The following is a 22,499-nucleotide window of genomic DNA, read 5'->3' on the forward strand; positions in this document are numbered from 1 at the left end:
GCAACCGAAGCAAGACGCTCACTACCAAAGAACATCCCTACTTCCTCTGCGTCCCATGAGCATTCGTCAATATACGTCATGAGCCGCCATGGTAACGGCTTGGACGCAGTGTCCAACGGAGGACAGCTTACGTTAACAGAGCCTCTGAATTTCCCGGGACCCTTCTAGCCGGTTCCATTTACTCTCTATGGTTAAAGCTCGTTGTTTTCATCGCTTCGGCCTTTTCTTCCTCCGAGTTGATGACGAAGACGGAAATGAAAACAGGAAAACAATTGACACCGACGACAAAACAAACAAACAAACAAACAAACCCGGAAGCGGAAATAGTGCAAGAAAGCCAGGGAGAGTGAGAGAGGGGGACAGACAAACCCTTTCTCTTGGAAGGAACCCAAGGCCGGGATGGTGAGTGACAGATGCGCCCAGCCGAATCGAGGCCCCTTTTCTTCTTCCCGCTCGCGCGGAGACCTTTCCCCCCTCCATTCGGCTCCCCTGTCCGCCCTTGGAAACGTCTTCTGTCCCCGTCCCTCCCTCGAGTGGGTTGCGGGGTCCAGGATCTGGAGGTGGGGGGGGGAGTCTTTTATTTCGCAGCCTAGCTCAAGGTACGACTGTGAGGGTCGTCGATCAAGCGGTTCCTGGCTTCCCAGCAACGGCGCTCAGAAGGCCGCGCGGGCAAGTTCGGAAGAGCGCAGGAGCGTGTCGCCCAGCGGGGCTTTTCCCGTCAGCAGGAGCGTGACGAGAAAGGAGCCACGTCATGTGAATCGGTTCACTCCGACGCAGGAGGTCTTTACGGAGCCTGTCTTTGAAATGCATCTGACAAGCAACTCCCGCGTTTCCAGGCTGCACGCAATTGCTTGCAGAAAAATAAGCTGGTTCCGCTCCGATATCTTTTAGCGAGTGGTGTTTTTGCTTTAGTGCCTAAGCCACGGAAAAAATGCACCGTCTCAAGAGCTTTTGCTTTTTATGAAAACAACCACCACCGTGTATTTAATGACATTTCTAGGTCCTCCTTTACATGCCTAAAAGATACTGCCACAGCTAATTTTCAGTTGTAGGACCTTTTTCCATATAGGCAGCACCATCCCACAACATTTATTTTGTTCTTCATTAGATACATATTCTCCTACTTACACTGATCCATGTTCAAAAAAATGTGCATTTCAAGTGGGATTCAGCATGTTTGCTGAACTGGATAGTATTCACTCTCATTTTAAAAATCCAGAGTCTAGAGAATAGATTATAAAATAGTTCAGCTACTATAGAATATAATCAATTATTCTAGTCCTGCCTTAGCCATGAAAGCTGGCTCGGTAACCTGGGACCATTGATGCTCTCTCTCAGCCCAACCTACCTCATAGGATTGTTGTTGGGGAAAATAGTAGGAAGGAGTTTTAGGTATGTTCACTGCTTTGAGTTACTTATAAAAAATAATAATGATGGGATGAAAATAAATAAAATGATCTAGACTTTTCCTAAGGGAGAACATAGATATAAGCATGTTCTCTTTTGTGAGAACACAAAATTTTGACTGGTCTCAAAGAACATGGGAATTAATTGCATAATTATATAAATAGCTTTTGAGAATTAGCTGTACTGTAGAAAGTTAGGTTCTTGCATGAAACCTTTACAAATGTATGTTTTACGGAATGAATTGATGAGGCTACAGAGTTCATTTTTTGAGGTTTTGACATTTTGGAAATGCAAATAGGTCACTGATTTGAAAAGCAGGTTTGAAAAGACCTGCTTAGACTGAAAACTCCCTTCATGTAAACCATTAAACATTTTCCCTTTGATATACAGGTACTCTGTAAAATTGATTTCAAGCTTGGGAAATACTATAGTAAGAATTGTTCCGCATATGTTCATGAAGTAGCCATAATCTTTTGTTTTATCTATTTTAGGGATGGTTGACTGAATCTTAAATTTGTTAGAAATATAATTTCAACAGTTGTATTTAAATTTGCAAAAGTATAATTTTCAGGAGTATACATTATTTATCAAAAATACAGTGTCTTGCAAATTAAGTTCACTCTCTAATGTACTTGGTTCTTTGGAAGTCACACTATCCAGCAGGGGGATTGTTCATCAAATGGAGTGTACTGCAATTTATATTTTACCAGTCTTTGTTTATTCCCTGAGACTGTATTAATTATACAGAAGTTCAGTCTTGATGGTAAGATTTATCACACCATTGTGACTTAATCATCCCCTCATCCACACAATAAATATAGAGTGATACTGGGCTTACTGATTCAGTTTGATAATTTATTTTGTCCAGAAAATAATATTTAGCTTTGCTTTCACTAAGGAACAGGGCTTATTTTTACCGAGTTCATTTATCTAGGCAACATTGCTTCTGCTACCCCAAAATGTGCAAGTTTTACATCATTCTTTTCGTACCTTGTTTCCACTGTTTCTTCAATTATGTTACCGATAGAAAAATGGCTCTCTTCATTATGTCCTTTTTTAAAAATACTCTGACTCTTCTATTAATTTGTTTTTTAAGAGTGGTATCTTAAGCCTTTAAGCATATGTGAAATGCTCAGAAATGTAAAGGTGTTAGCAGTTATAGTTCTCAAAGACAAAAACAACAACAACACACACACCTCTGTGGATTAATAAGAAACATGCATGAAAAGGAAATGGTTGGTTCATTAAAAAATCCTTGAAAGGACATTATTTATGCAGATGGTTTCTACCCTATAATAACTCTTACAATAACTTATAATAACTTTTCTGTTTCTTCAGGTCACAAAACCACTGATAATAGCAACTCAATCTTGGCACTGGATGTATTGTTACCTAGCCCCACCTGGGTGATCATGAACGGAAGCACAGTGCCATTGTCACCAGTTGGGGGAGGGATGGTGGGAGAACCTGCCTCTCTCCCCTCCTTGGGTTGGCGGGAATTCTGTGAAGTCCATGCTCGCGCTGCCGCAGTTGATTTTGCCCGTCGTTTCCGGACTTTCCTTGGCGAGAACCCCCAATTTGCCACCCCAGGAGCTGAAGCTGCTTTCTCACACCGCTTTGCAGAGCACTTCCTGGAACATTTTGAGGCTGAAGTGAGCAGGGCTTACACCAGTGACTCGCCACCCCGCTGTGACATTGCCCCTTTCACTGGTTGTTCTTCTGCACGGGACCTCTCTGAGACCTGCAGTGACTCCTCGGTGGCTTCCCCTGTTGAGCCTCCATTGGGCCCACCCTCTGGCCTCTCTAGCAGCCAGTCCCGCAGCTCTGAAGATGTTTCTACTGTGGCAGCCGTTACTGCTACGAAGCCAAAGCTGAAGAAGCGCTTTTCTTTGCGCAATGTTAGCCGCAGTGTCCGAGGTAGTGTACGTGGCATTCTGCAGTGGAAGACTTCAGCTGAATCATCCTCTGGTGGTGGAGACGGGACACCCACTGGAGCCAACAGTAATTCCAATTCTTCAGGGGGTGGTGACTCAGAGCGTTGGACTCACCGATTTGAACGTCTTCGGCTCAACAAAGCCTCTCCAGCCACTCTCCGAGTTGAACTAGCTAGTGTGCGCCGGGAAGGCCTACTGAACTACATTGTGGCTGATGATGGTTCAGGCGGGGGCAGTAGAACACGCTGGCAGAAATGCCGTCTTCTCCTGCGCAAAGCAGGGAAGGGAGAAGGGGAGGGTTACCTGTTGGAGTTCTACATCCCACCAAAGGTGAGCAATGAGTCATTGTGTTCAGGCAAGAGAAAAGTCATGGGGAAAAGTCAAAAGCTTGGGATTCCTAATCTAGGCCTTGAGAATATAGTTACAACATAGTCTTTTTTTCTACTCCAACCATCAGGCAGCAAAGCCACGGGTCAGCATTGCTTGTTCCTGTGTAATGGATGTACGGACAACAACTCCACTGGAGATGCCAGACAAAGAGAACACTTTTGTGCTGAAGGTCAGAAAAAGATTGATGGGGTACAGTTAAGATTTGGTAACAGTTGAAATATTAGCTATGTATCTATAGCCAAGGGATGCGTAGAATTGAATTTCCTCTTCTGTTGTATCAGAATCCATCCCTAACCTCTGGCTGGAGTTTGTTTTTAGCAGTTGTCTGCTTCTTGCCTCTTGCATTTTCATTAGAGAAAATTAATGGTCCTTTCTATCCTCCCTCTCTAGCAGTGCTTCCTACATTTGGCAGTGGTAATATTTTTGAGTAGATTTACTCCTTCCAAACTTTTTTATGTCATTGGGAGGAGAGGAATCCCTCTATTTTGTATATAAAATGACTTCTTAAATGATGTGATAGAGGATATGCATGTTGGAGAAAGGGATTTGGGTTCTCGGCGATTCTTACATTTTAAAACCATTGGGGATTTAAGCAGATAACCACAAACGCATCTAGCAAAGAATTCACTGAACTCAGCTGAATGAGGGGAGGAGTAATCAGCTGCTAAAAGATCTTTTCGGTTGCTGATTTTGATTAGTGTTGGAGCCCTTTTATCAAAAGCCAGAGAGGAAGTTCTTGATATTTTTTTGTGTATGTAACCACCTTAAAATAGGAACAGATGGATTAAGCCCTTGGATTTAAATTGTGCTTATGTGCATGCCTGATTCTTGAAAATTTATTTATTTATTTTTATTTATTTATTAAATTTTTATGCCACTTGTCTCCCATGCAAGAAGTCTGGGTAGTTTGCAAGGTATAAAACAAGTAAAAACAATTAAAACATTAAACCTACACAGATTGAAATATTATTAAAAGTTGTACTAAAGCCAAATCTGAGAGAACTAAGAAATGAATGGGATGGGGATCAGGTCTTCATTCAATTCAATTCAATTGAATGTTTTTCAAGTCTACCCTCACTGATACGAGTTCATCATTTCAGAAGGAAATGGGGCTTTAGAATAAAACCCATCCTATAATGTTGTATATTTATTATTTTTCCCCCCTTTCTCCAAGCTGTCAAGTTCCTTGGAGTACATCCTTGAAACTGTTGACTCACTGCAGATGCGATCATGGTTGGCTGACATTCAGGAATGCATGGGCCTGGGGTAAGTTAACCTAAACATCATGAAAGGCTGCAACTCAGTGGTGGAATACATAGTATACAGGTTTAAAGTCCCAGATTCAGTCAACAAGTAAAGAGAGAAGAGTTGTTTGGCCTAATAAAAACTTGACGGGGAATGAGACTTTCCCTCTGTAGAGTTGCTGGTACAATAGATCAGATGTGAAAATGTATAACTGTTCAGGTGTTTAGACAACAGCTCTATCATCTCTCATTATTGGCAATGCTGGCTTGGTCTTTTTTCCACAGACCAGGATATAATAAACAATATGATTCATTACCTAGTTTTATATGAAGCAGTTTCTCATGACAGCTTGTAGAAGGAAGATAAGGGTAAGAGTGAGAGAGAGAGAACAGATATGCAGATATTAACAATAATGTTCTTACTATACCTTAATTGAACAGTGGTGCAACCCTGAGGTTTGGATGGCTGTGGAACAGGTACATGATTCTTACTCCTTTAAACAAGCGATTGGATAAGAGTTCAAGGTTATCTTGACTTTTTGCTTCCAACAGTAGAAGCTAATTCCTCTGGAAAACTCACAGGTGGGATTTAATAGTATAGGAAAAATGTTGTATGGCAAGTGCTGTGTGGTGGCAAAAAGTAAACGTTGTCTGGTGGCCCCTTTTCTAACTAATACCTTTATTAAAAGGCATAAGCATTTGTGAGCTTACTTCATCAGGCGCATAGTACGATTTAATTGATATAACGAGAGGTAGAACCTTTCTTTGCAACATCAAATGGTTAGATATATGTGGTCTGGGACTATGGAAACATCGCTAATGATACTTGTCTCCACAGAGAAAGTACTGATAGCCTGGAGCAGCCATGCATGAACCACTCTGATAGCATGCCCAGCCGGGAACTTCCCATGGTGCCCAGTGAGAGCAATGAACAGCTCAGCCAAGGTGTGTATTCAGCACAATGTATACCTACACTGTTATGCCTTTTTGATCTCTTGGTAAAGACAAAGAGGCTTTCCAATGATGTCTTTGTGTGCAGGCAATCTGCTTGCAATAGAATACAGATAATCCTCCAGTTACGACAGTTCCCTTAGTGCCCATTTGAAGTTATGACATAACACTCCCCCCCCCCCCAATATTTACAGCACAGGCCCAAACTTACGAATGTTGCAGCACCATGGCAGTCATTCACACTTAGGCCTGTGGAGACTCACTCATCTTATGACGATCCAATAAGCCATTGGTTCTTTTACCTGCTTCAGTGCATTCGCGGAGAACAGAAGCATAAAGTAATATGAGATTTCGTACTACAGTACTTTTTTTTTCTTTTGACTTTAAATAGTTTTATTAATTTATAATATGACATACAAAGAGACTACAAAAGTGAATATTAGGGAAATTAGGAAAAGAAAAGTAGATAGTAGGGAAAAGAAAAAAAGGGTATTGACTTCCGACTCCTTTGGTGCAGTAAATAAGGCATTAAAGTCTACCCTCAACTTTTTACTTTTTCATAATAATAGAAACAAGCCATTTCTATAACAACAAATCTATCTAATCGGTAAAACCCAAAATCTAAGTTTCATTTTTTCCACCTTAAGCACAAAGTCCAGAAGTGGTTTCCAAGTAGAAATGAATGTATTTGTATTTTTTTCTTTAATCAAAGCAGTCAATTTAGCCATCTCTGCTAACTCCATCAGTTTTTGTATCTATTCATCTGTTGTGGGGATCAAGGTGACCTATTTCTGTGCGTATAGTCTTGCTGTTGTCAACATATATAACATCAGAGTTTTGAATTTTTTCCCCCAAGTCTTGTTCCATTGAACCCAAAGGAAAAGTCTCTGGTTTTCTTTCTATATTCACTTTAAGAATTTTCTGTATTAAGATTGAAATCCTACTCCAATATTTCTTTGCTTTATCACATGTCCACCACAGATGATAAAAAGTCCCGTCTTTACATTTATATTTCCAACATTCAATTGAGGTACCTTTATACATTCTTGACAATTTATCTGGAATTAAATACCAATGATACATCATTTTATAGACATTTTCTTTTAAATTATAATTTAATGTAAAGTTTAAATCTTTATTCCACATATTCTCCCACTCTTCAAGTATTACATTATATCCAAAAAATTTTGCCCACTGAATCATTCAATGCTTTACTTGTTCATTTTCCAGATTTAAATTTAATAACACTTTATAGAGTTTAGCAATAATATGGTCATCACTACCACACAGTAGAGTATCCAGTTTATTTTTAACAAAGTTAAACACATAATTCTTTTTATTTAATTTAGATCTTTCTTTCAGTTGTAAATATGTAAACGAATGGCAAGCACTACAGTACTTTAAGCCTCTGTTCTCTGCGAATCAAGCCCTGCACAAGATTTGTGGCAAAATGCTTTCCAAACAGAGAGGCCTTCCCTCCAAAAGCCTTTTGCCACGGATCTGGTACAGGCCTCCATTCATAGAGAACAGAGGCTAAAGTACTGTAGTGTGAGATCATAGCCCCCAGAAACTTCCAATCTCGGTGTGAAAAGCATTTGCAAACCGATAGGAGGCTTGAAGAAATCCGATTTCACGGCCCCAAAGCCTGATTGATTTGCAAACGCTTTTCGCACCGAGACTGCAAGCAGGCAAAGAAATTGTGGCAGAGAGGCTGGAGAGGAGACAGCTCACTAGATCTTCACAAGGTAACTGACCCGGCATGGCAGGATGGGAGGGGTGGAGCAATGATGGAGACCTCAGTGGACAGAGCATGAGATATCTCAGTGGGTTGGGGCAGGCCTTGGGAAGTCTGAAGCAGGTGGCCTGTTCCATCTCTAGGCCACCCATGGCTTTCCCCATCCTGAGATACCTCATGTGCACTTAACTAGCCGCTCATTCGATTAGTGAATGTGTGGGCGAAAGCAGGGAGCGATCACATTTGTTTTATCTGATTCACTCCAATGAATCCTTGGGTTAAGAATGTAATTGGTAGGCTTAATTACTTTTGTAACTCGAGATTTATTTGTATGCTGCAGCAGACTTTTCTCAAGGACAACGTTCTCTGAAAAGCTCTACCATGCAATATCTTAGCTGGTAGGCATAGAAGTACTACCATATATACTTAAACTAAGCCAGGAATTGTAGGTGCTAAACCCCCATCCCCCGCACCCTCATTGAATTCCACTTACAAGGTAATATGACTTATTCATGTATATCCCAATTATATATGGCTGTATAAGTCCATCTGCAGATAAGCTGATCCTCAAATTTTTAACCAATATGCATGAAAAATGAACAATGTGTATATTATCTTTTACAGAAGAAGAATTATAGTAGCCCTCTGAAACATCTGTCTAGATCAGTTAACCAGCTACACTAAGCAAAGATACCAGCCCACAGATCTCTCCTAAACCATTTAAATATTGGATGCATTTTTTAAAAAATTAAAAATTTCAGGTTTTTTTTAACCAAGAACATTTTTCTAGATTGTTTGAAAAGTAGGTGGAATCATTGTAGGGCGTGACTGTAAAATCAGAATGGGGAGACCAGAGTTCAAATCCCAGGCAAGATAAGAAGCTGATGGTGTGACCTTGAGTCAGTAAATCTCAACTGAAACTTTGTACTTTATAGGATGCTGTGGCAATCCAGCAATAACTGATAGCCAGTAAAATTTATTTAGTATCGGGGTTTTTTTTTGTTTTTACACATTACACCAAAAGCAGCCTTCATGCACAAACTACCCATTCAAGATAAGCATATGAGAAAAATAAAAATGTTCACAATTTTTATGAATTAGGTAAAGATTTAAAAAACCATGCCTGAAATCAAGCTTATTGGCAACAATATAGAAGTGCTTTTCTATAGTTGTCTTCTGCAGTGTATGTTAAACTTCCAATCAAGCCTACAACTGTAGAGTTTCCTGATGGTCTCCCACCCAAGTAATAATCGGCTCTGGCCTTTCTTAACTTTTTTCAGAGTCTGGCAAGGTCAGCTAGGTGCTTCTGTTTCCTGTAGATTAAGAACAAAGGAAATAAGCACAAAACACGTGCTCTCTTGAGGAGATGGCAAAGACACCTCCTCTGGGGTATAGGTACAAAGTGCAGTTATGAACCTTGGAAGAGAAAATGACCTGGTTTTTAGAAGATGGAACAGGATTCACAGGATTCACTTAACAACCGTGTTACTAATTTAGCAACTGCAGTGATTCACTTAACAAATGTGGCAAGAAAGGTGGTAAAATGGGGCAAAATGCACTTAACAAATTTCTCACATAGCAACATAAATGTTGGGCTCAATTTTGGTTTTAAATTGAGGACTGCATGTAATCCTTGACCTACTACTACAGCCGAGACCAGAATTTGTGTTGCTAAGCAAGGCGGTTGTTAAGTGAGCCATGCCCAATTTTACCACCCTTTTTACTATAGTTGATAAATAATCACTGCAATTGTTAAGTGAATCACACAGTCATTAAGTGAATCTTGCTTCTTCCATTGACTTTACTTGCTAGAAGCTGGCTAGGAAGGCTGCAAATGGTGATCATATGACCCTGGGAGGCTGCAACCGGGGTCAATACAGGCTGGTTGCCAAGCACCCAAAGTCTGATCCCATCACAGAGGGAATGCTGCATTGGTTGTAAGTGCAAGAACCAGTTGTAAGTTGCTTTTTTTTGCTGCCGTTGAAACTTTGAATAGTCACTAAATGAACGATTGTAAGTTGAGGACTACCAGTATAAGAGAGGGAAGAAATATAAGGCAGTAGCATGGATTGAGAAGGAAGGTTTTATCTCTGACTGAAAAGCATAAAGGAAAAAAATGATAGGTATTAAGAAAGTCTAAGGGAGGATCTGGACTTGTTTTAGAAGGGGCCCAAAACACCTACAGAGAAGATACATAGGGAAATAAGAAGAAAAATATCAATATAAACAGAAATAGCTTCTAGAGCAGCGGTCCCCAATCTTTCTGGCTCCGCAGACCGATAGTGGTGACGGGGAAGGAGGGGAGAAGGAATGATTTTGCATGCATGCTGACTGCTTGTGCAATTAGAGCTTCACGTGCTCGCAAGCCACTTGGTTCCCAACGGGCCATGAACTGTGTCTGGGTTGCGGACCTGGCATTGGGGGCCCTTGTTCTAGAGGATCTTTTTGAGTATGGTTGAGTCTTCAACCATTCCTAAACTGGCTGAAATATATTGGCCTGAAATGTTTGGTCTCCATTGCCAATATTCAGTATTTCCTGTCTGTTTCAGCCTCAATGAATTTGATTTAAATCAAGTCATTTTAAATCATGATTTAAATTATGATTTAAAAAATTTTAAAGAGTAAAAAAAATGTTACTAGTAAAATTTTTACTAGTAAAATTTTTTAAAGAGCAACTGTCATCTCTGTCCCACAGCGGCTCCTCCTTTGACCTGCTGTTGACTCACCGACAGTCCCATTCACTTTAATGGGAGGGCTGGTGATGCAGCAGTGACACAACAAGGTGAGGGACGTGGCGGGCAGCAGATGAGTGGATACCTGCTATTAGGTGCTGCCATGAGGGATCTGAAATGACAGATGCTCTTTAATATTATATTTATAAGCTGCTTAGAAGGTTTCACTTTCATTTTTACTGCTTGCTCTTCCTTTTCACACTTAGAGACTGATGGTACAGATGCATTTCTCTTCAAACAATCATACAGTATAAATAATGGGATAAAGGAATATTCCTGGACTTTATTTTATTATTTATCTCATGGTTACTGTGAAATTTTGTGAATGCATCAATGCAGTGAATGTTGTCTCAGCTTGCAGAGCTTGGATTCATTGAATGAATTTACCAAAAAGGTAAATATTGCAGAATACACAACCTCATGCCACATAACTAAGCTCCATTTCATACTGAATAAACTAAATTATTAATGAATCTTAAATAGAAAACTAACCTTAGATAGATTTTTACTTCAAAAGCATTTTATTAAAATAAATTTGATAAAAATTAAAAAAAATCCAATTAAAATAAAAAAATGATTTAAACCAAAAGAATCTGATTTAAAAAAAAAAAATCATGGATTTTTATGCACCCTGGTTTCATCTCACTGTAATTATGAATAGAATGGAATAGAATAGAAACTTTATTGTCAGTTTAAATGTACACTAATCAGCATACATTAAAATGAAGTTTTGTTGCATTCAGCTCTCAAAAGGTAAGTGTTATGCGTATACCCACTTACACATGCATATATGACACAGAGAAACATCCCAGTCTAGCTTGAATGAGTACATATACATGGTGAAAAAAAGAATCCTGCGAGTTTACAAGACGGATGGCACAAGGAACAAAGCTGTTACAAAATCTAGTAGTCCTTCTGTAAATACTTCGAAACCTCCTCCCAGAGGGGAGCAACAGAAAGAGACTGTCAAGTGAGTGTTTGGGGTCTCTAAGGATGCTTCGAGCTCTGAGCACATACTGCTTATAAGTAGTATCCTGAATAACGGGAAGCAAGCTTCCTATTATTTTGATTTTCTAGCTGAGCCCAGCTTGTAACATTTCCTTTCCAGGTGCCTATGGTGGACTGATGGAACGGCCCTCGGTCTCCATGTCTCCCAGCTCAGTCTCTATTGCTGCCTCACACTTTGATTCAATGGAGCTGCCTCCTCCTCCTCAGCTGCTGCCTCGGGTGCCAGTCAATGAAGGGCAATTTTCTACTGGCTTCCTCCATACAACTTTCCCTGAAACCCCTGAAACCACAGGTAACGCTTTGAAGTGGAATGAGTTGGTGCTTGGTGTAGATTTGAGGAGGACTCGAGGAATTCCCACCCTGCTTGCTGGAGCTCCTATTGGGGATGGCATAATGGTGGAAGAAAAACAGTAGTTGGCAATCCCTATAAACAAGTCGAAGTGGGCAGGGTTTATATCACTTATCCTGAACTTTTTTAAGCTCTGAAATTTGTTGAAAATGTTGTGGAAACGATCCAGATTCCTCTGAGTGAGCTTTGGCTGTCTTCTGTTGTTTTTGTTTTTGCTCAGGTTCCTTCCTCTTTCAAGGGGAACCTGACCCAGGCGGAGGTAGTCTTGGTGACACTGAACACCCACTCTCTGAATATCCATGGTTCCATGGCACCCTGTCTCGTCTCAAGGCCGCCCAGCTGGTGTTGGCAGGAGGTGCAAACAGCCATGGTGTCTTCTTAGTGCGTCAAAGTGAGACACGGCGAGGTGAATATGTCCTGACCTTCAATTTTCAGGGAAAAGCCAAGGTGAGTGCAGCGGGGGAAATCTATCAAATGGTGCTTATTATATTTCTTTATTTATTTCTTTGCCTCCCATCTTGCCTCAAGACTTAGAGGTTTTGGGACCGGATAGGCTGGACTCTGGTTCAGGAATAGTTTCCCACCCAGCTTTCTTTTCCTACCCCTAGCATCTGCGCCTCTCCCTGAATGAAGAAGGGCAGTGCCGTGTTCAGCATCTCTGGTTCCAGACTATATTTGACATGCTGGAGCACTTCCGGGTCCACCCCATCCCCCTCGAATCAGGGGGCTCCAGTGATGTGACGCTTGTCAGCTATGTGGTTGCTTCACAAAGGCTGCATGGTGAGTGTAGGATGAAGTGGGGCTGCAGGGTGGAAAGATTATAGACATTATTGCTAGTTCATATCATGCTCCATCTCCCTCCATCTTTTTCCATTGTTATTCCAGTCTGCCCCTCCTTTGTTGCCCCATTCCTTGTCCATCAGTCTTTTCCAGCCTAGGCATGCATGTAGCAGGAGGGAGGATAAACCTGTTCACCCCCATGTTCACTGCTCCCTCTCTTCCTCATCCCCAATCCCTATTTCTGATATGGGCATCTCTGTCACAGGCCGGGACCGGGCTGGGAGCCGAGCGCCAGTGTCTGGGTTCAGTGGGGACCCCGACTCGCCCCCCAACCTCATCTCCATCCTTGCTGCTGCCTCTGCGGGTGACTGCGTGTAAGTGTGCAATAGGTACCACAGGAGGAAGGCAGGGATATGACCGTGTGTGTGCGTGTGTCACGGCCCCCACGCCATAGCCATTGCTACCATGGGTCATGTGAATGCAGTGTCTACACCATCCACTGTGTCTGATACCAGGAGGCAGGGAAGAGATTTCAGGGGCATTTCCAGATAAGACTAAGAAAGGCTTCTGTACAGAACCCTGAAGAGTCGCTATTAATTTCTCTAACTGAATGGAACCATAGTCTGGTTTGGCATAACGTAGCTGCTAGTGTTCTGCAGAGAGAGACCTTAGAGCTAATGTTTCAACTACCCTTTGGGCAACTCCTTCTATAATTCAATTGTATTAGATATAGCAGAATTCTGCAGAAAATACTCACTTGAGATGGACAGCCCAAAGTTAAAGATTATCTATCCAAGCTCCAATAATAGTACTGCTGCCTCTTTTACTCCCCTCTTCTAGAAAATTACTTAGTCAGGTGTCTGAAACAATTTTGAATGTGATATTTCCCTCTCTGACACCCTCCCCCCACACCTTCCGGGTAAGGTTTTAATGTAACATGAAGAATACTATTTATTTAATCAGTTTTCCACCAACCAGATCCTTCAAAATGGTTTGGGTTAGACTATTTTTGCCATTTGCTTGGTGTTGATGAGAGTTATAATCCAAGACATCAAATAAATTCTAGGTTGGAGAAAAATTTAATGGAATTGGAATAGGAATAGGAATAGGAATAGGAATAGAATAGAATTCTTTATTGGCCAAGTGTGATTGGACACACAAGGAATTTGCCTTTGGTGCAATGTTCTCAGTATACATAAAAAGAAAAAAAATACATTCATCAAGAATCATAAGATACAACACTTAGTGATAGTCATAAGTTACTAAATAAGCAATCAAATCATACTGGGAAACAAACAATATAAATCATAGAGATATAAGCAACAAGGTAATAGTCATAAGTGGGAGGAGATAGGTAATAGGAAGGATGAGAAGAATAATAGTAATACAATCTTAATAAATAGCTTGACAGTGTTGTGGGAATTAGTTGTTTAGCAGAGTGATGGCATTCAGGAAAAAACTGTTCTTGTGTCTAGTTGTTCTGGTGTGCAGTGCCCTATAGCATTGTTTTGAGGGTAGAAGTTGAAACAATTTATGTTCAGGATGTGAGGGGTCTGGTCTGTAGATATTTTCACAGCCCTCTTTTTCACTTATGCAGTATACAGGTCCTCAATGGAAGGCAGGTTGGTAGCAATTGTTTTTTCCGCAGTTCTAATTATCCATTGAAGTCTTTGTCTTGTTTGGTTGCAGAGCCAAACCAGACAGTTATAGAGGTGCAGATGACAGACTCAATAATTCCTCTGTAGAATTGGGCAGTTTGAGCTTTCTAAGTTGGCACAGAAAGAAAAAAAATGTGCTTTTTTGATGACATTTTTGATGTTAGGTGTCCATTTTAAGTCTTGAGATATGATAGAACCTAGAAACTTGAAGGTCTCTACTGTTGATACTGAGCTATCTAGTATTATAAGAGGCAGTAGTATAGGAGGGTTTCTCCTAAAATTACCACCATTTCTATGGTTTTGAGTATATTCAGTTCAAGATTGTTCCGGTTGCACCACAAGGCTAGTTTTTCAAATTCCCATCTGTATGCAGGTTCATCGTTGTCTTGAATGAAACCAATCACTTTACTTTAACAGAGGGATCGTTTGAGATGCAGTCATTGGTATATAGAGAGAAGTGGAGAAAGTACACAGCCCGGGTGTGTGTGTGTGTGCTAATTGTACAGGTATCTGATGTGATTTTGCCTAGCTTCACCTGCTGCTTCTTATCTATTAGGAAACTTATGATCCATTTACAAGTGTGGTCAGGCACAGCTAGCTGATTTAGTTTAGTTAGAAGAATATCTGGAATGGTGGTATTGAATGCTGAGCTGAAGTCTACAAAGAGGACCCTTGCATAGGTCTTTGGAGATTCAAGATATTGTAGGATGTAGCGCAGAGTCATATTAACAGCATCATCTGTCGATCTATTTGCTCGGTAGGCAAATTGCAAGTGATCTAACAGTGGATCCGTGATGGTTTTCAGATGGGCCAGCACTAGCCTTTCAAAGGTTTTCATAACTACAGATGTTAGAGCAACCAGTCTGAAGTCATTCAGTTCTTGATGGACAGTTTCTTCGGCACTGGGATGATAGTAGAGTGTTTGAAGCAAGAAGAAACATAGCACATCTATAGTGATTCAGGTGAAGATGGGGGCCAGTTGGTCAGCACAAGCTTTTAAGCAAGAAGGAGTTATCTTTATTAAAAAAATTATTAGGGCAACTGAGAGTGAAAAAATGGCCAGCATGATTGCCTTAACTTTTATCCACACTATGAAGCAAAGGAAGGTGTCCATAACTGAAAAGTCTTATAGCTCCCAAATATGTTATAAAATAAGGTAGGTATTGTATATTGCATAAGTATTGTTTCATAGAGGAGAAAAAAGAAAAGTACAACGTATTTCTAAGATAGCACATGACATTTGTAATGGAGTCTAAATGTTTATGCTCTTAAAAATTATTAGTTTTTCCAGTTTTAAACAGAATATTCAGCATACAAGGACAAACAAATCATTATGGTTTCACCTGGTATATGTAGCCCTTCCTTAAATTAGTTTGGTGAATGGATTATCCCTTCAAATTTTAGAAGTATTGGAAATTCTCTCTTACCGTATATACTCGAGTATAAGCCGAGTTTTTCAGCACGTTTTTTGTGCTGAAAAACGTCCCCTCGGCTTATACTCGGGTCTATACGGCTTATACTCGAGTTTTTTTTTTTTTAAGCCCCTCGGCTTATACTCGAGTATATACGGCTTATACTCGAGTTTTTGTTTTTTCTTTTTCACATTTGCGGACGGGCGGGAAGCCCTGCGGTGCAGTGAGAGGCGGGCGGGAGCCAGCCTTCTCAGCTGAGGGAGGGAGGGTTTCCCCAACCGGTAGGTGCCTCATTTCCCACCCTCGGCTTATACTCGAGTCCCCAGTTTACCCCAGTTTTTGGGGTAAAATTGGGGACCTCGGCTTATACTCGGATCGGCTTATATTCGAGTATATACGGTAATTGGAAAATCATGTCCTAATGCTCAGACTTCACAGTATGTTGCCAATATTCTGTAAGAAGTATATAGAGCATTATTTCTCAACTTTATCAGCTTTAAGAAATATTGATTGCAACTCCCAGAATTCCTCAGCCAGATAGTTATGGAATTCTGGGAGTTGAAGTCCACACTTCTTAAAGTTGCTGAGGTTGACACACGTTACTATAGAATAATGGGTAGGAATTTCAATACTGCATTTATCATGCCTTCCATCTCTCCATAATTATCAACCTTTTTCTATTAATATTTGGAATTGCAGTCTCTGAATGGTATCTATCAAATAAGAAAAAACCCTAAAACATTACAATAGCCTAGGATTTCACCTTGTTGAATGATCGTTCCAAGAGCTTATATCCTTAAACTGCACTAACTGTAGACTGTCAGTAAAAACATGTAAAATTAAATAGGTAAGATTGTTTTGAGTAGATAGTAGCCCTAATAATAATCTAGTTCAAACAATTTCTGGCCCACATAAGTTCTGGCTTAAGTAAAACTGATTTTAAGGATAGAGTTCAAAACATAATGTGCCCATTTTTGCACATGTGTAAAACTGTCGGGCTTTTGTGCCATGTGCAAAGTGTGCAATTTAGTATAATCAGTTTGCGCAAGGTTCCTGGAATAGGGACCTGCCTAACCAAAGGATTGCCTACAAATGATTTAAGTTGACTTTATACAGAGGCACAATACTTTACACCAATTTTGCATATTATAATGGATTATAGAAAATACCTATTGGTATAATTTTTTTAAAATGTGGAACACAACCACAAGGTATAATAATCAGCCCCTGTCTTTATACAGTCTTTCAACAGTAGTAACTTGATTTCATTCAGAGGCTACTGCAAAAAACAAGTTTTAGAAACCAAATCAATACAATAAATCATTTCCAGACAAATCCTGAATAAGGGGTCCTTGATGCTCTCTGAGCTTGCTTGTTTACTTGCAGACATTCCATTATTCATTAAAGTAGGTAACATCAACAGTGCTAGTTACCTAGGTAATGAAATGTCTGCAAGAAAACAAGTAAGCTCAGAGAGCACCAATGACCGTTCGTGTCAACCATGAGCTACAAACATTCTCCTTTATTAATTCCTGAATGTTTGCATTTGGCAAGCATTGGCATGGACCATAGTTGATGCCAAATCCGTTCATGAAGAGTATCTTGCTGAAATAATACTGGCTCTCAATGTTTATTCCCTCTTCCTGCTTTAACCCCAGACAATCTATCTTTCTGTCTGTCCATCTGTCTCTTCTCTCCCTCCACAGAGCCGAACATCTCTCGTAACCTGCCACTGCCACCTCCTCTTCCTCCAGCCCGGCCACCTCATGCTCCTCTGGACCATGGATTGCCGGAGTCTAAAGGGCAGACTGAAGAGGAAGCACAGATGGAGCCAGAGGTGGACGAGGGAGCATCTGTGAGAGTCGGGGGATCCCTTCCTCTGCCAGAGGAGTCAGAAGGGAGAGCCAGGGCTGTGAACAATCAGTACTCATTTGTTTGAATCCAGTGGTAATGCGGGGGGAAAAAAGGGAACAAGCCCTTTTACTCTAACCATTACTAGATGGAAGATCTGATGCTGACCATAGGTACCATTGATGGGTTTGAACACCCAACAGACTTCTAGACTTTCCTTGTGAAATCTTTGAGGTGGGGTTGGACGTCATCCCCTCAGTTTTTCCTGCCCCTTTTCCCTGGGTATGGAGCAAGCCTCACTTTTGCTTATCCCCTTTCCCCACCCAATCTAGGTACATGACCCTCTTGGGGTTCTTGCTATCAGCTTTCAACCCCTTAGTCTGCACTACTTTGGTCCTGTTTGGGTTGTTGAGAAATTGATCTGTCATTTCCCTGTTTCCTCCTCTTCCTCCTCATACCCCTTCCCTTTCTTCAAGCCTCTGCAGTTGGATAGTCCACAAGAAACACTACCTGGAGGAAATGGGAGTGGTTGTAACTCCAGGATAAATGTTGACTTCCATCATTTGTACCCCTGCCTTTCATGGTGAATGTATGGAGTTTCTGAATGTAAATCCTTTCCCCTTGAAGTTTCCTCTTGTGGGGGAAAGTTGGCTGCTTTTTTCCCCAATTCGAATATATATTTATATTCTTTTTTCCTGCTTTCTTCCCCTCCAAATCATGGGAACTGGTCACTTATTAAACAGTCTACATCCCAGGGAATTGCATCATGCTATGAAATACTTTGGGAAGACTGTTCCCTTCTTCTTATTCCCACTGCTCCCCTCCTTCTCTTCTTCTTTTAAGATTTATTTTTCTACTGTGGACTAGTTGGACTGCTCAGGCCCCCCTGCCTTTTCAATTTTTTTCTCTCCCTTTTTTAATTATTCTGGGATACAGTTCTGTGTTTTGTTTATGGGGGGAGTTTGTATAAAAAAAAATAAAGGAAACATCATTTTACCTTTTTAAAGTGAACTTTTTAAAGAAAAATATAGTAAGTAAAATTAATAAAAACTGAAAGGCGGGCGGGGTGAGCAGCTTGTTTATTTTGGGGTAAAATGAATATTTTGTCAGGTTTCCTTTTGAACTAATTTTCCTGCCTTGATTGGTAAATATGGAATCAAGTGAAGATATTACTTTACATTTACAGTAGTCGCTTAAAGACGTAATTGGGGACAGCAACTCTGCCACTAAACAAAGTGATCCCTAAGTGGGGTAACCACAAACTCACATCACTACAGTTGCTTTTCAGCCAGAAAGGATCAAGATGAGTCAGTTTCATATCTTTGATTAGGGTTTGGTTTGGTTTGTTTGCCTCCTAAGCAGTCCCCAAATGCTGGAGTGCTATTTTATTGTTTTGAAAGTAATGTGATTTCATCACAGTCCAGGTTTTGAATGCTGCAGATGTTTTGTGCAAACAGCTTACAGTGTTTTCTTGATATCTGTTTCTCTCCAGTCTCTGCTTTGATGGGGGGGAGGAATGAAAAAAAGCAAGTGATTTCTGCATGCAATCTCTCCTTTGTCTGACCCTTTCCTGCTGCCGGGCTATCGATATGTGGAAGAACAAACTGATATTTCCTTTTTGAAATCTTTTCCTCTCCAATCTCCCCTGCAGAGGTTGGAGAAAGGGTCAGACAAGAGAGAGATTATGATCACATTGCTTTCGATCTGTAGAAAAAGAAACAGCTTACTCCCTTGAAACCCCTCTCCAATTTCTCTTTTCTGTAAGGGGGGAAAATACAATACAATTCTTTTTGACTCTAACGGTGATCATTTCGCTGAAGGACACTGCATAGGTCATAAACAGTTGTACATGAGCTATAAAATTATTTTTCCAGCACCCTTGTGCAGTATGTTTGTACAGTTGCTGGATGAATGATCACTAAGCAAGGATTACCTATATAATGCTTGATAATCATCAGGCTTCATATATAAGCCTCCTCTTAGTCCCATATTGATTGTTGATTGCTTAATGGAGATTTCTCTGATTTTTCTCCGTAACAGTTTTAAAGTGTTTTGCGTTGACTCTTCTCAATCTGCAGCGATTGAATGAAGGAATAGGGTACATCTGAAAAGATTCTACCTTGGGTGAAAAATACTCCTGAAATATGTCCCTCCTTTTAAAAAAATGGGGGAGTAGGAAGTGGCTGAATTCACACAAAGTGCCAAATTAAAATAATAAATAGCATTGTGGCTTAGTCTGGAAGTTGAGCCATGGCAACTGGATTTATTTTCCTTTGTTTGGTTGAGATGTTTCGCTGCCCATCCAAGCAGCTGCTTCTGTATGAGCTGAGGGGAATCTGAGTAGGCAGAGAGTCATTGGAATGTACCAACTCCTAAAATGCTTAGGGCTACTCCTGTGCCAAATTCAGTTTTTTTCCCCCAGAGTGTGTGGCAATACATCGATGAAGATTCTCAGTCATCCAGGTAGAATTGGGGTTCTACCCTTATGGCTTCTTCCTTACAGTGCACAGCAGTTTTATCTGAATGACACAGAATCATCATCGGTATATTGCCATACACCTTGGTGAAGAAATCTGAGGTTGGCGCAGGAATAGCCCTAAGAATTTTAGTAGTTGGTACATTCCAACTCTGCCTACTCAGATTCCCCTAACTAACTTGCTCAGCCTGAAGAAGCTGCTTGGATGGGCAGTGAAACATCTCAAAAAATAAGAAAATAAGTTCAGTTGCCGTGACTTAATTTCCAGACAATCCTAGTACATGACTGAGAATCTTCATCAACATCTCATAGCTTAGTGCATTGTGTGAACTCAGTCATCAGTTTTGGGGACTGTGTGCAAGATGGACTACCTTGGAGATGGGCTCAAGTAGTGTTGGTGTGTGACAAATTTAATGAATGGTGTGTGTATGTGTGTGTGTGTGTGTAGGGAGCAGAATTCAGAAGTTGCTATTAATAATTATCTTGAAGTAAGATGGTATCTGCTTGGAAGCAAGGGGTTGGCATAAAAGGAACAGTAAAAAAATATGAATGGAGCCCAGTTGGATGAGAAAATGAACCTTTGAAAAGCTGACCATGAAAATAGTACAGTAACATAATTGTCTCTAGCTTTGTGCTTTCCTGATGTGTTTCCTTGAAGCTTTCAGGATTCCTACCCTACTTTTTGTTGACCAGTACTTTCAAAGTTGCAATTCCAGAAAGTGCCAGGTTGAAGATGGCAACTCCACAGATGCTGTTAGAATTTGTGAGCTGTCCAGACGAATCTTTCTTCCCAGTATCTAAAGGCTGCTTCTGCTAGATTCTATTTTTGTTGCTTTTAAAATAGTTCTACTTTGTGTTCCATGAATTTTCAAGAAAGCATTCAGATTTCCAAAAGCTAATTAAAATACCATGTTGTAAATTTAATAAAGCAACTTTTAATTAAAAAAGGAAATTGTGGTGGAATTTAGTACTGATAGTCCTCGACTTATGACCACAATTGAGCCTAAAATTTATATTAAGTGAATTTTGTCTCTTTTACCATCTTTTTTGCCTCAGTTGTCAAGTGAATCTCTGCAATTGTTAAGTTAACAATATGGTTGTTAAGTGAATCTGACTTCCCCATTGATTTGGCTTGTCAGAAGGTTACAAAAGGTGATCACATGACCCAGGGACATAAATAAGAACCAGTTGCCAACCAGTTCATCACATGAAGTTGTAACTGAAAAATAGTCATAAGTCACTTTTTTCAGTGCCATTATAACTTTGAATGGTCACTAAACAAACTATTGTAAATTGAGTACTGCCTATGCTGAACAAAGAAAGTTTGTGATGACAGGTAAATGCTCAGGTTTAATGAGTGGAAAATGTTTCCCCATGATTGTTTCTGAGTAGAGCCTTTCATGGTTTAGATATCATTTAATAGCTACAGTACCTACCTAAACTGCATTAGCAATATCAAGAGAAGTTTCTTGGATAAGCCATTTTATGGTAATGACAAAGGCTGCAAACTCATCTCCAAAGAGCTATATGCTCTGTGACCATGATTATTAGCATCAAGATGTCTAAAATCTGTGAGATTGTAACCTACCTCCCTGAATATGGCTGCAAGAGGAAAATCAACTTCAGGTTGAACAGAAGGATCGTTTGAATGGTGGAGAAAGAACCAAAGGAAATTTCAAAGATCCTGGATGACCTCCATAATCAAGTATAAAAAAATCAAGTTGCACCATCCATTGCTATCTGAAAGTGGTATCCATGATAGAAGACCCCATTTTTGAAAGAAAGGCACACAAAAAAAGGCAGACGGGTTTGCTAAAATGCCGCTTTGAGAAGCCACAATCCTAGGAGAATGTTCTTTGGAGAAATGAAACACAATTAGAGTTTTTTGGTAAGTCGCAACAGATCTAGCCGCACAAAAAAAGTGATGCTTTTAAAGAAAAAAAAAATTAGCTCTATTGTAAAACATGAAGGAGGGTCCATAATAAATGTGGGGTTGCTTTGCTGTCTCCAGTATCAGATGTTTTGAATCTATTTGGCACTATGAAATCAAGATTATCAAGGTATTCTGGAACCAAACAATATAATGTTTGAAAATTCTGTCTCAGTCACAGATCCTGGGTCCTCCAGCAGGTAAAATGACCCAAAATACACATCTAAGAACCCCAAAAATGGTTGAAAAACAAACATTGGATTCTTCTGAAGTGGCCTGTTGTGAGTCCTGATCTGAATCCAATATAATATCTATGAAAAGAACTGAAACACGGAGTTGGAAGAAGGAATCCATCAAACTTAAGATCATCTAAGTCTGGTGAATACCTCAATGGGGTTGCACTAGACTAGAGAATAGATACTAAGGCTGTAAGCCAGTTTTCCAACCTTGGCAATTTTAAGATGCATGGACTTTAACTCCCAGAGCTCCCCAATCAGCCTGGCAGTCTTAAAGTTGCCAAGGTTGGCAAACCTTGCCTTAAGTTAAACGGAATGTCAAATTTGCAAAAGAAGCATAACGTTATTTCATTTCTGACCTTGAAGCTAAAACAAAATTCTTAAAAACAAAATTCCAGAAATAAGT

General features: G+C 40.2%; 1 protein-coding gene across 2 annotated transcripts; it reads left to right on the top strand.

Annotated features, from left to right (window-relative positions):
* Nucleotides 1-188: 188 nt before the first annotated feature.
* On the top strand, nucleotides 189-20,879 carry SH2B1 (SH2B adaptor protein 1). Of its 2 annotated transcripts, XM_058181895.1 has the most exons (10): nucleotides 189-402; nucleotides 2,746-3,671; nucleotides 3,799-3,900; nucleotides 4,906-4,997; nucleotides 5,814-5,920; nucleotides 11,502-11,693; nucleotides 11,971-12,197; nucleotides 12,359-12,530; nucleotides 12,796-12,904; nucleotides 17,307-17,472. In XM_058181895.1, exons 2-10 carry the CDS (start codon nucleotides 2,820-2,822, stop codon nucleotides 17,323-17,325), a joined length of 1,872 nt encoding a protein of 623 aa, XP_058037878.1. In that variant the 5' UTR covers nucleotides 189-402; nucleotides 2,746-2,819; the 3' UTR covers nucleotides 17,326-17,472. The 2 variants fall into 2 exon arrangements, with proteins under 2 accessions (XP_058037878.1, XP_058037877.1); XM_058181894.1 differs by lacking the exon at nucleotides 12,796-12,904 and having other exon boundaries at nucleotides 17,307-20,879.
* The last annotated feature ends 1,620 nt before the right edge of the window (nucleotides 20,880-22,499 follow it).

The sequence above is a fragment of the Ahaetulla prasina genome, chromosome 4 (assembly GCF_028640845.1).
Source record: "Ahaetulla prasina isolate Xishuangbanna chromosome 4, ASM2864084v1, whole genome shotgun sequence".
Lineage (NCBI taxonomy): Eukaryota > Metazoa > Chordata > Lepidosauria > Squamata > Colubridae > Ahaetulla > Ahaetulla prasina.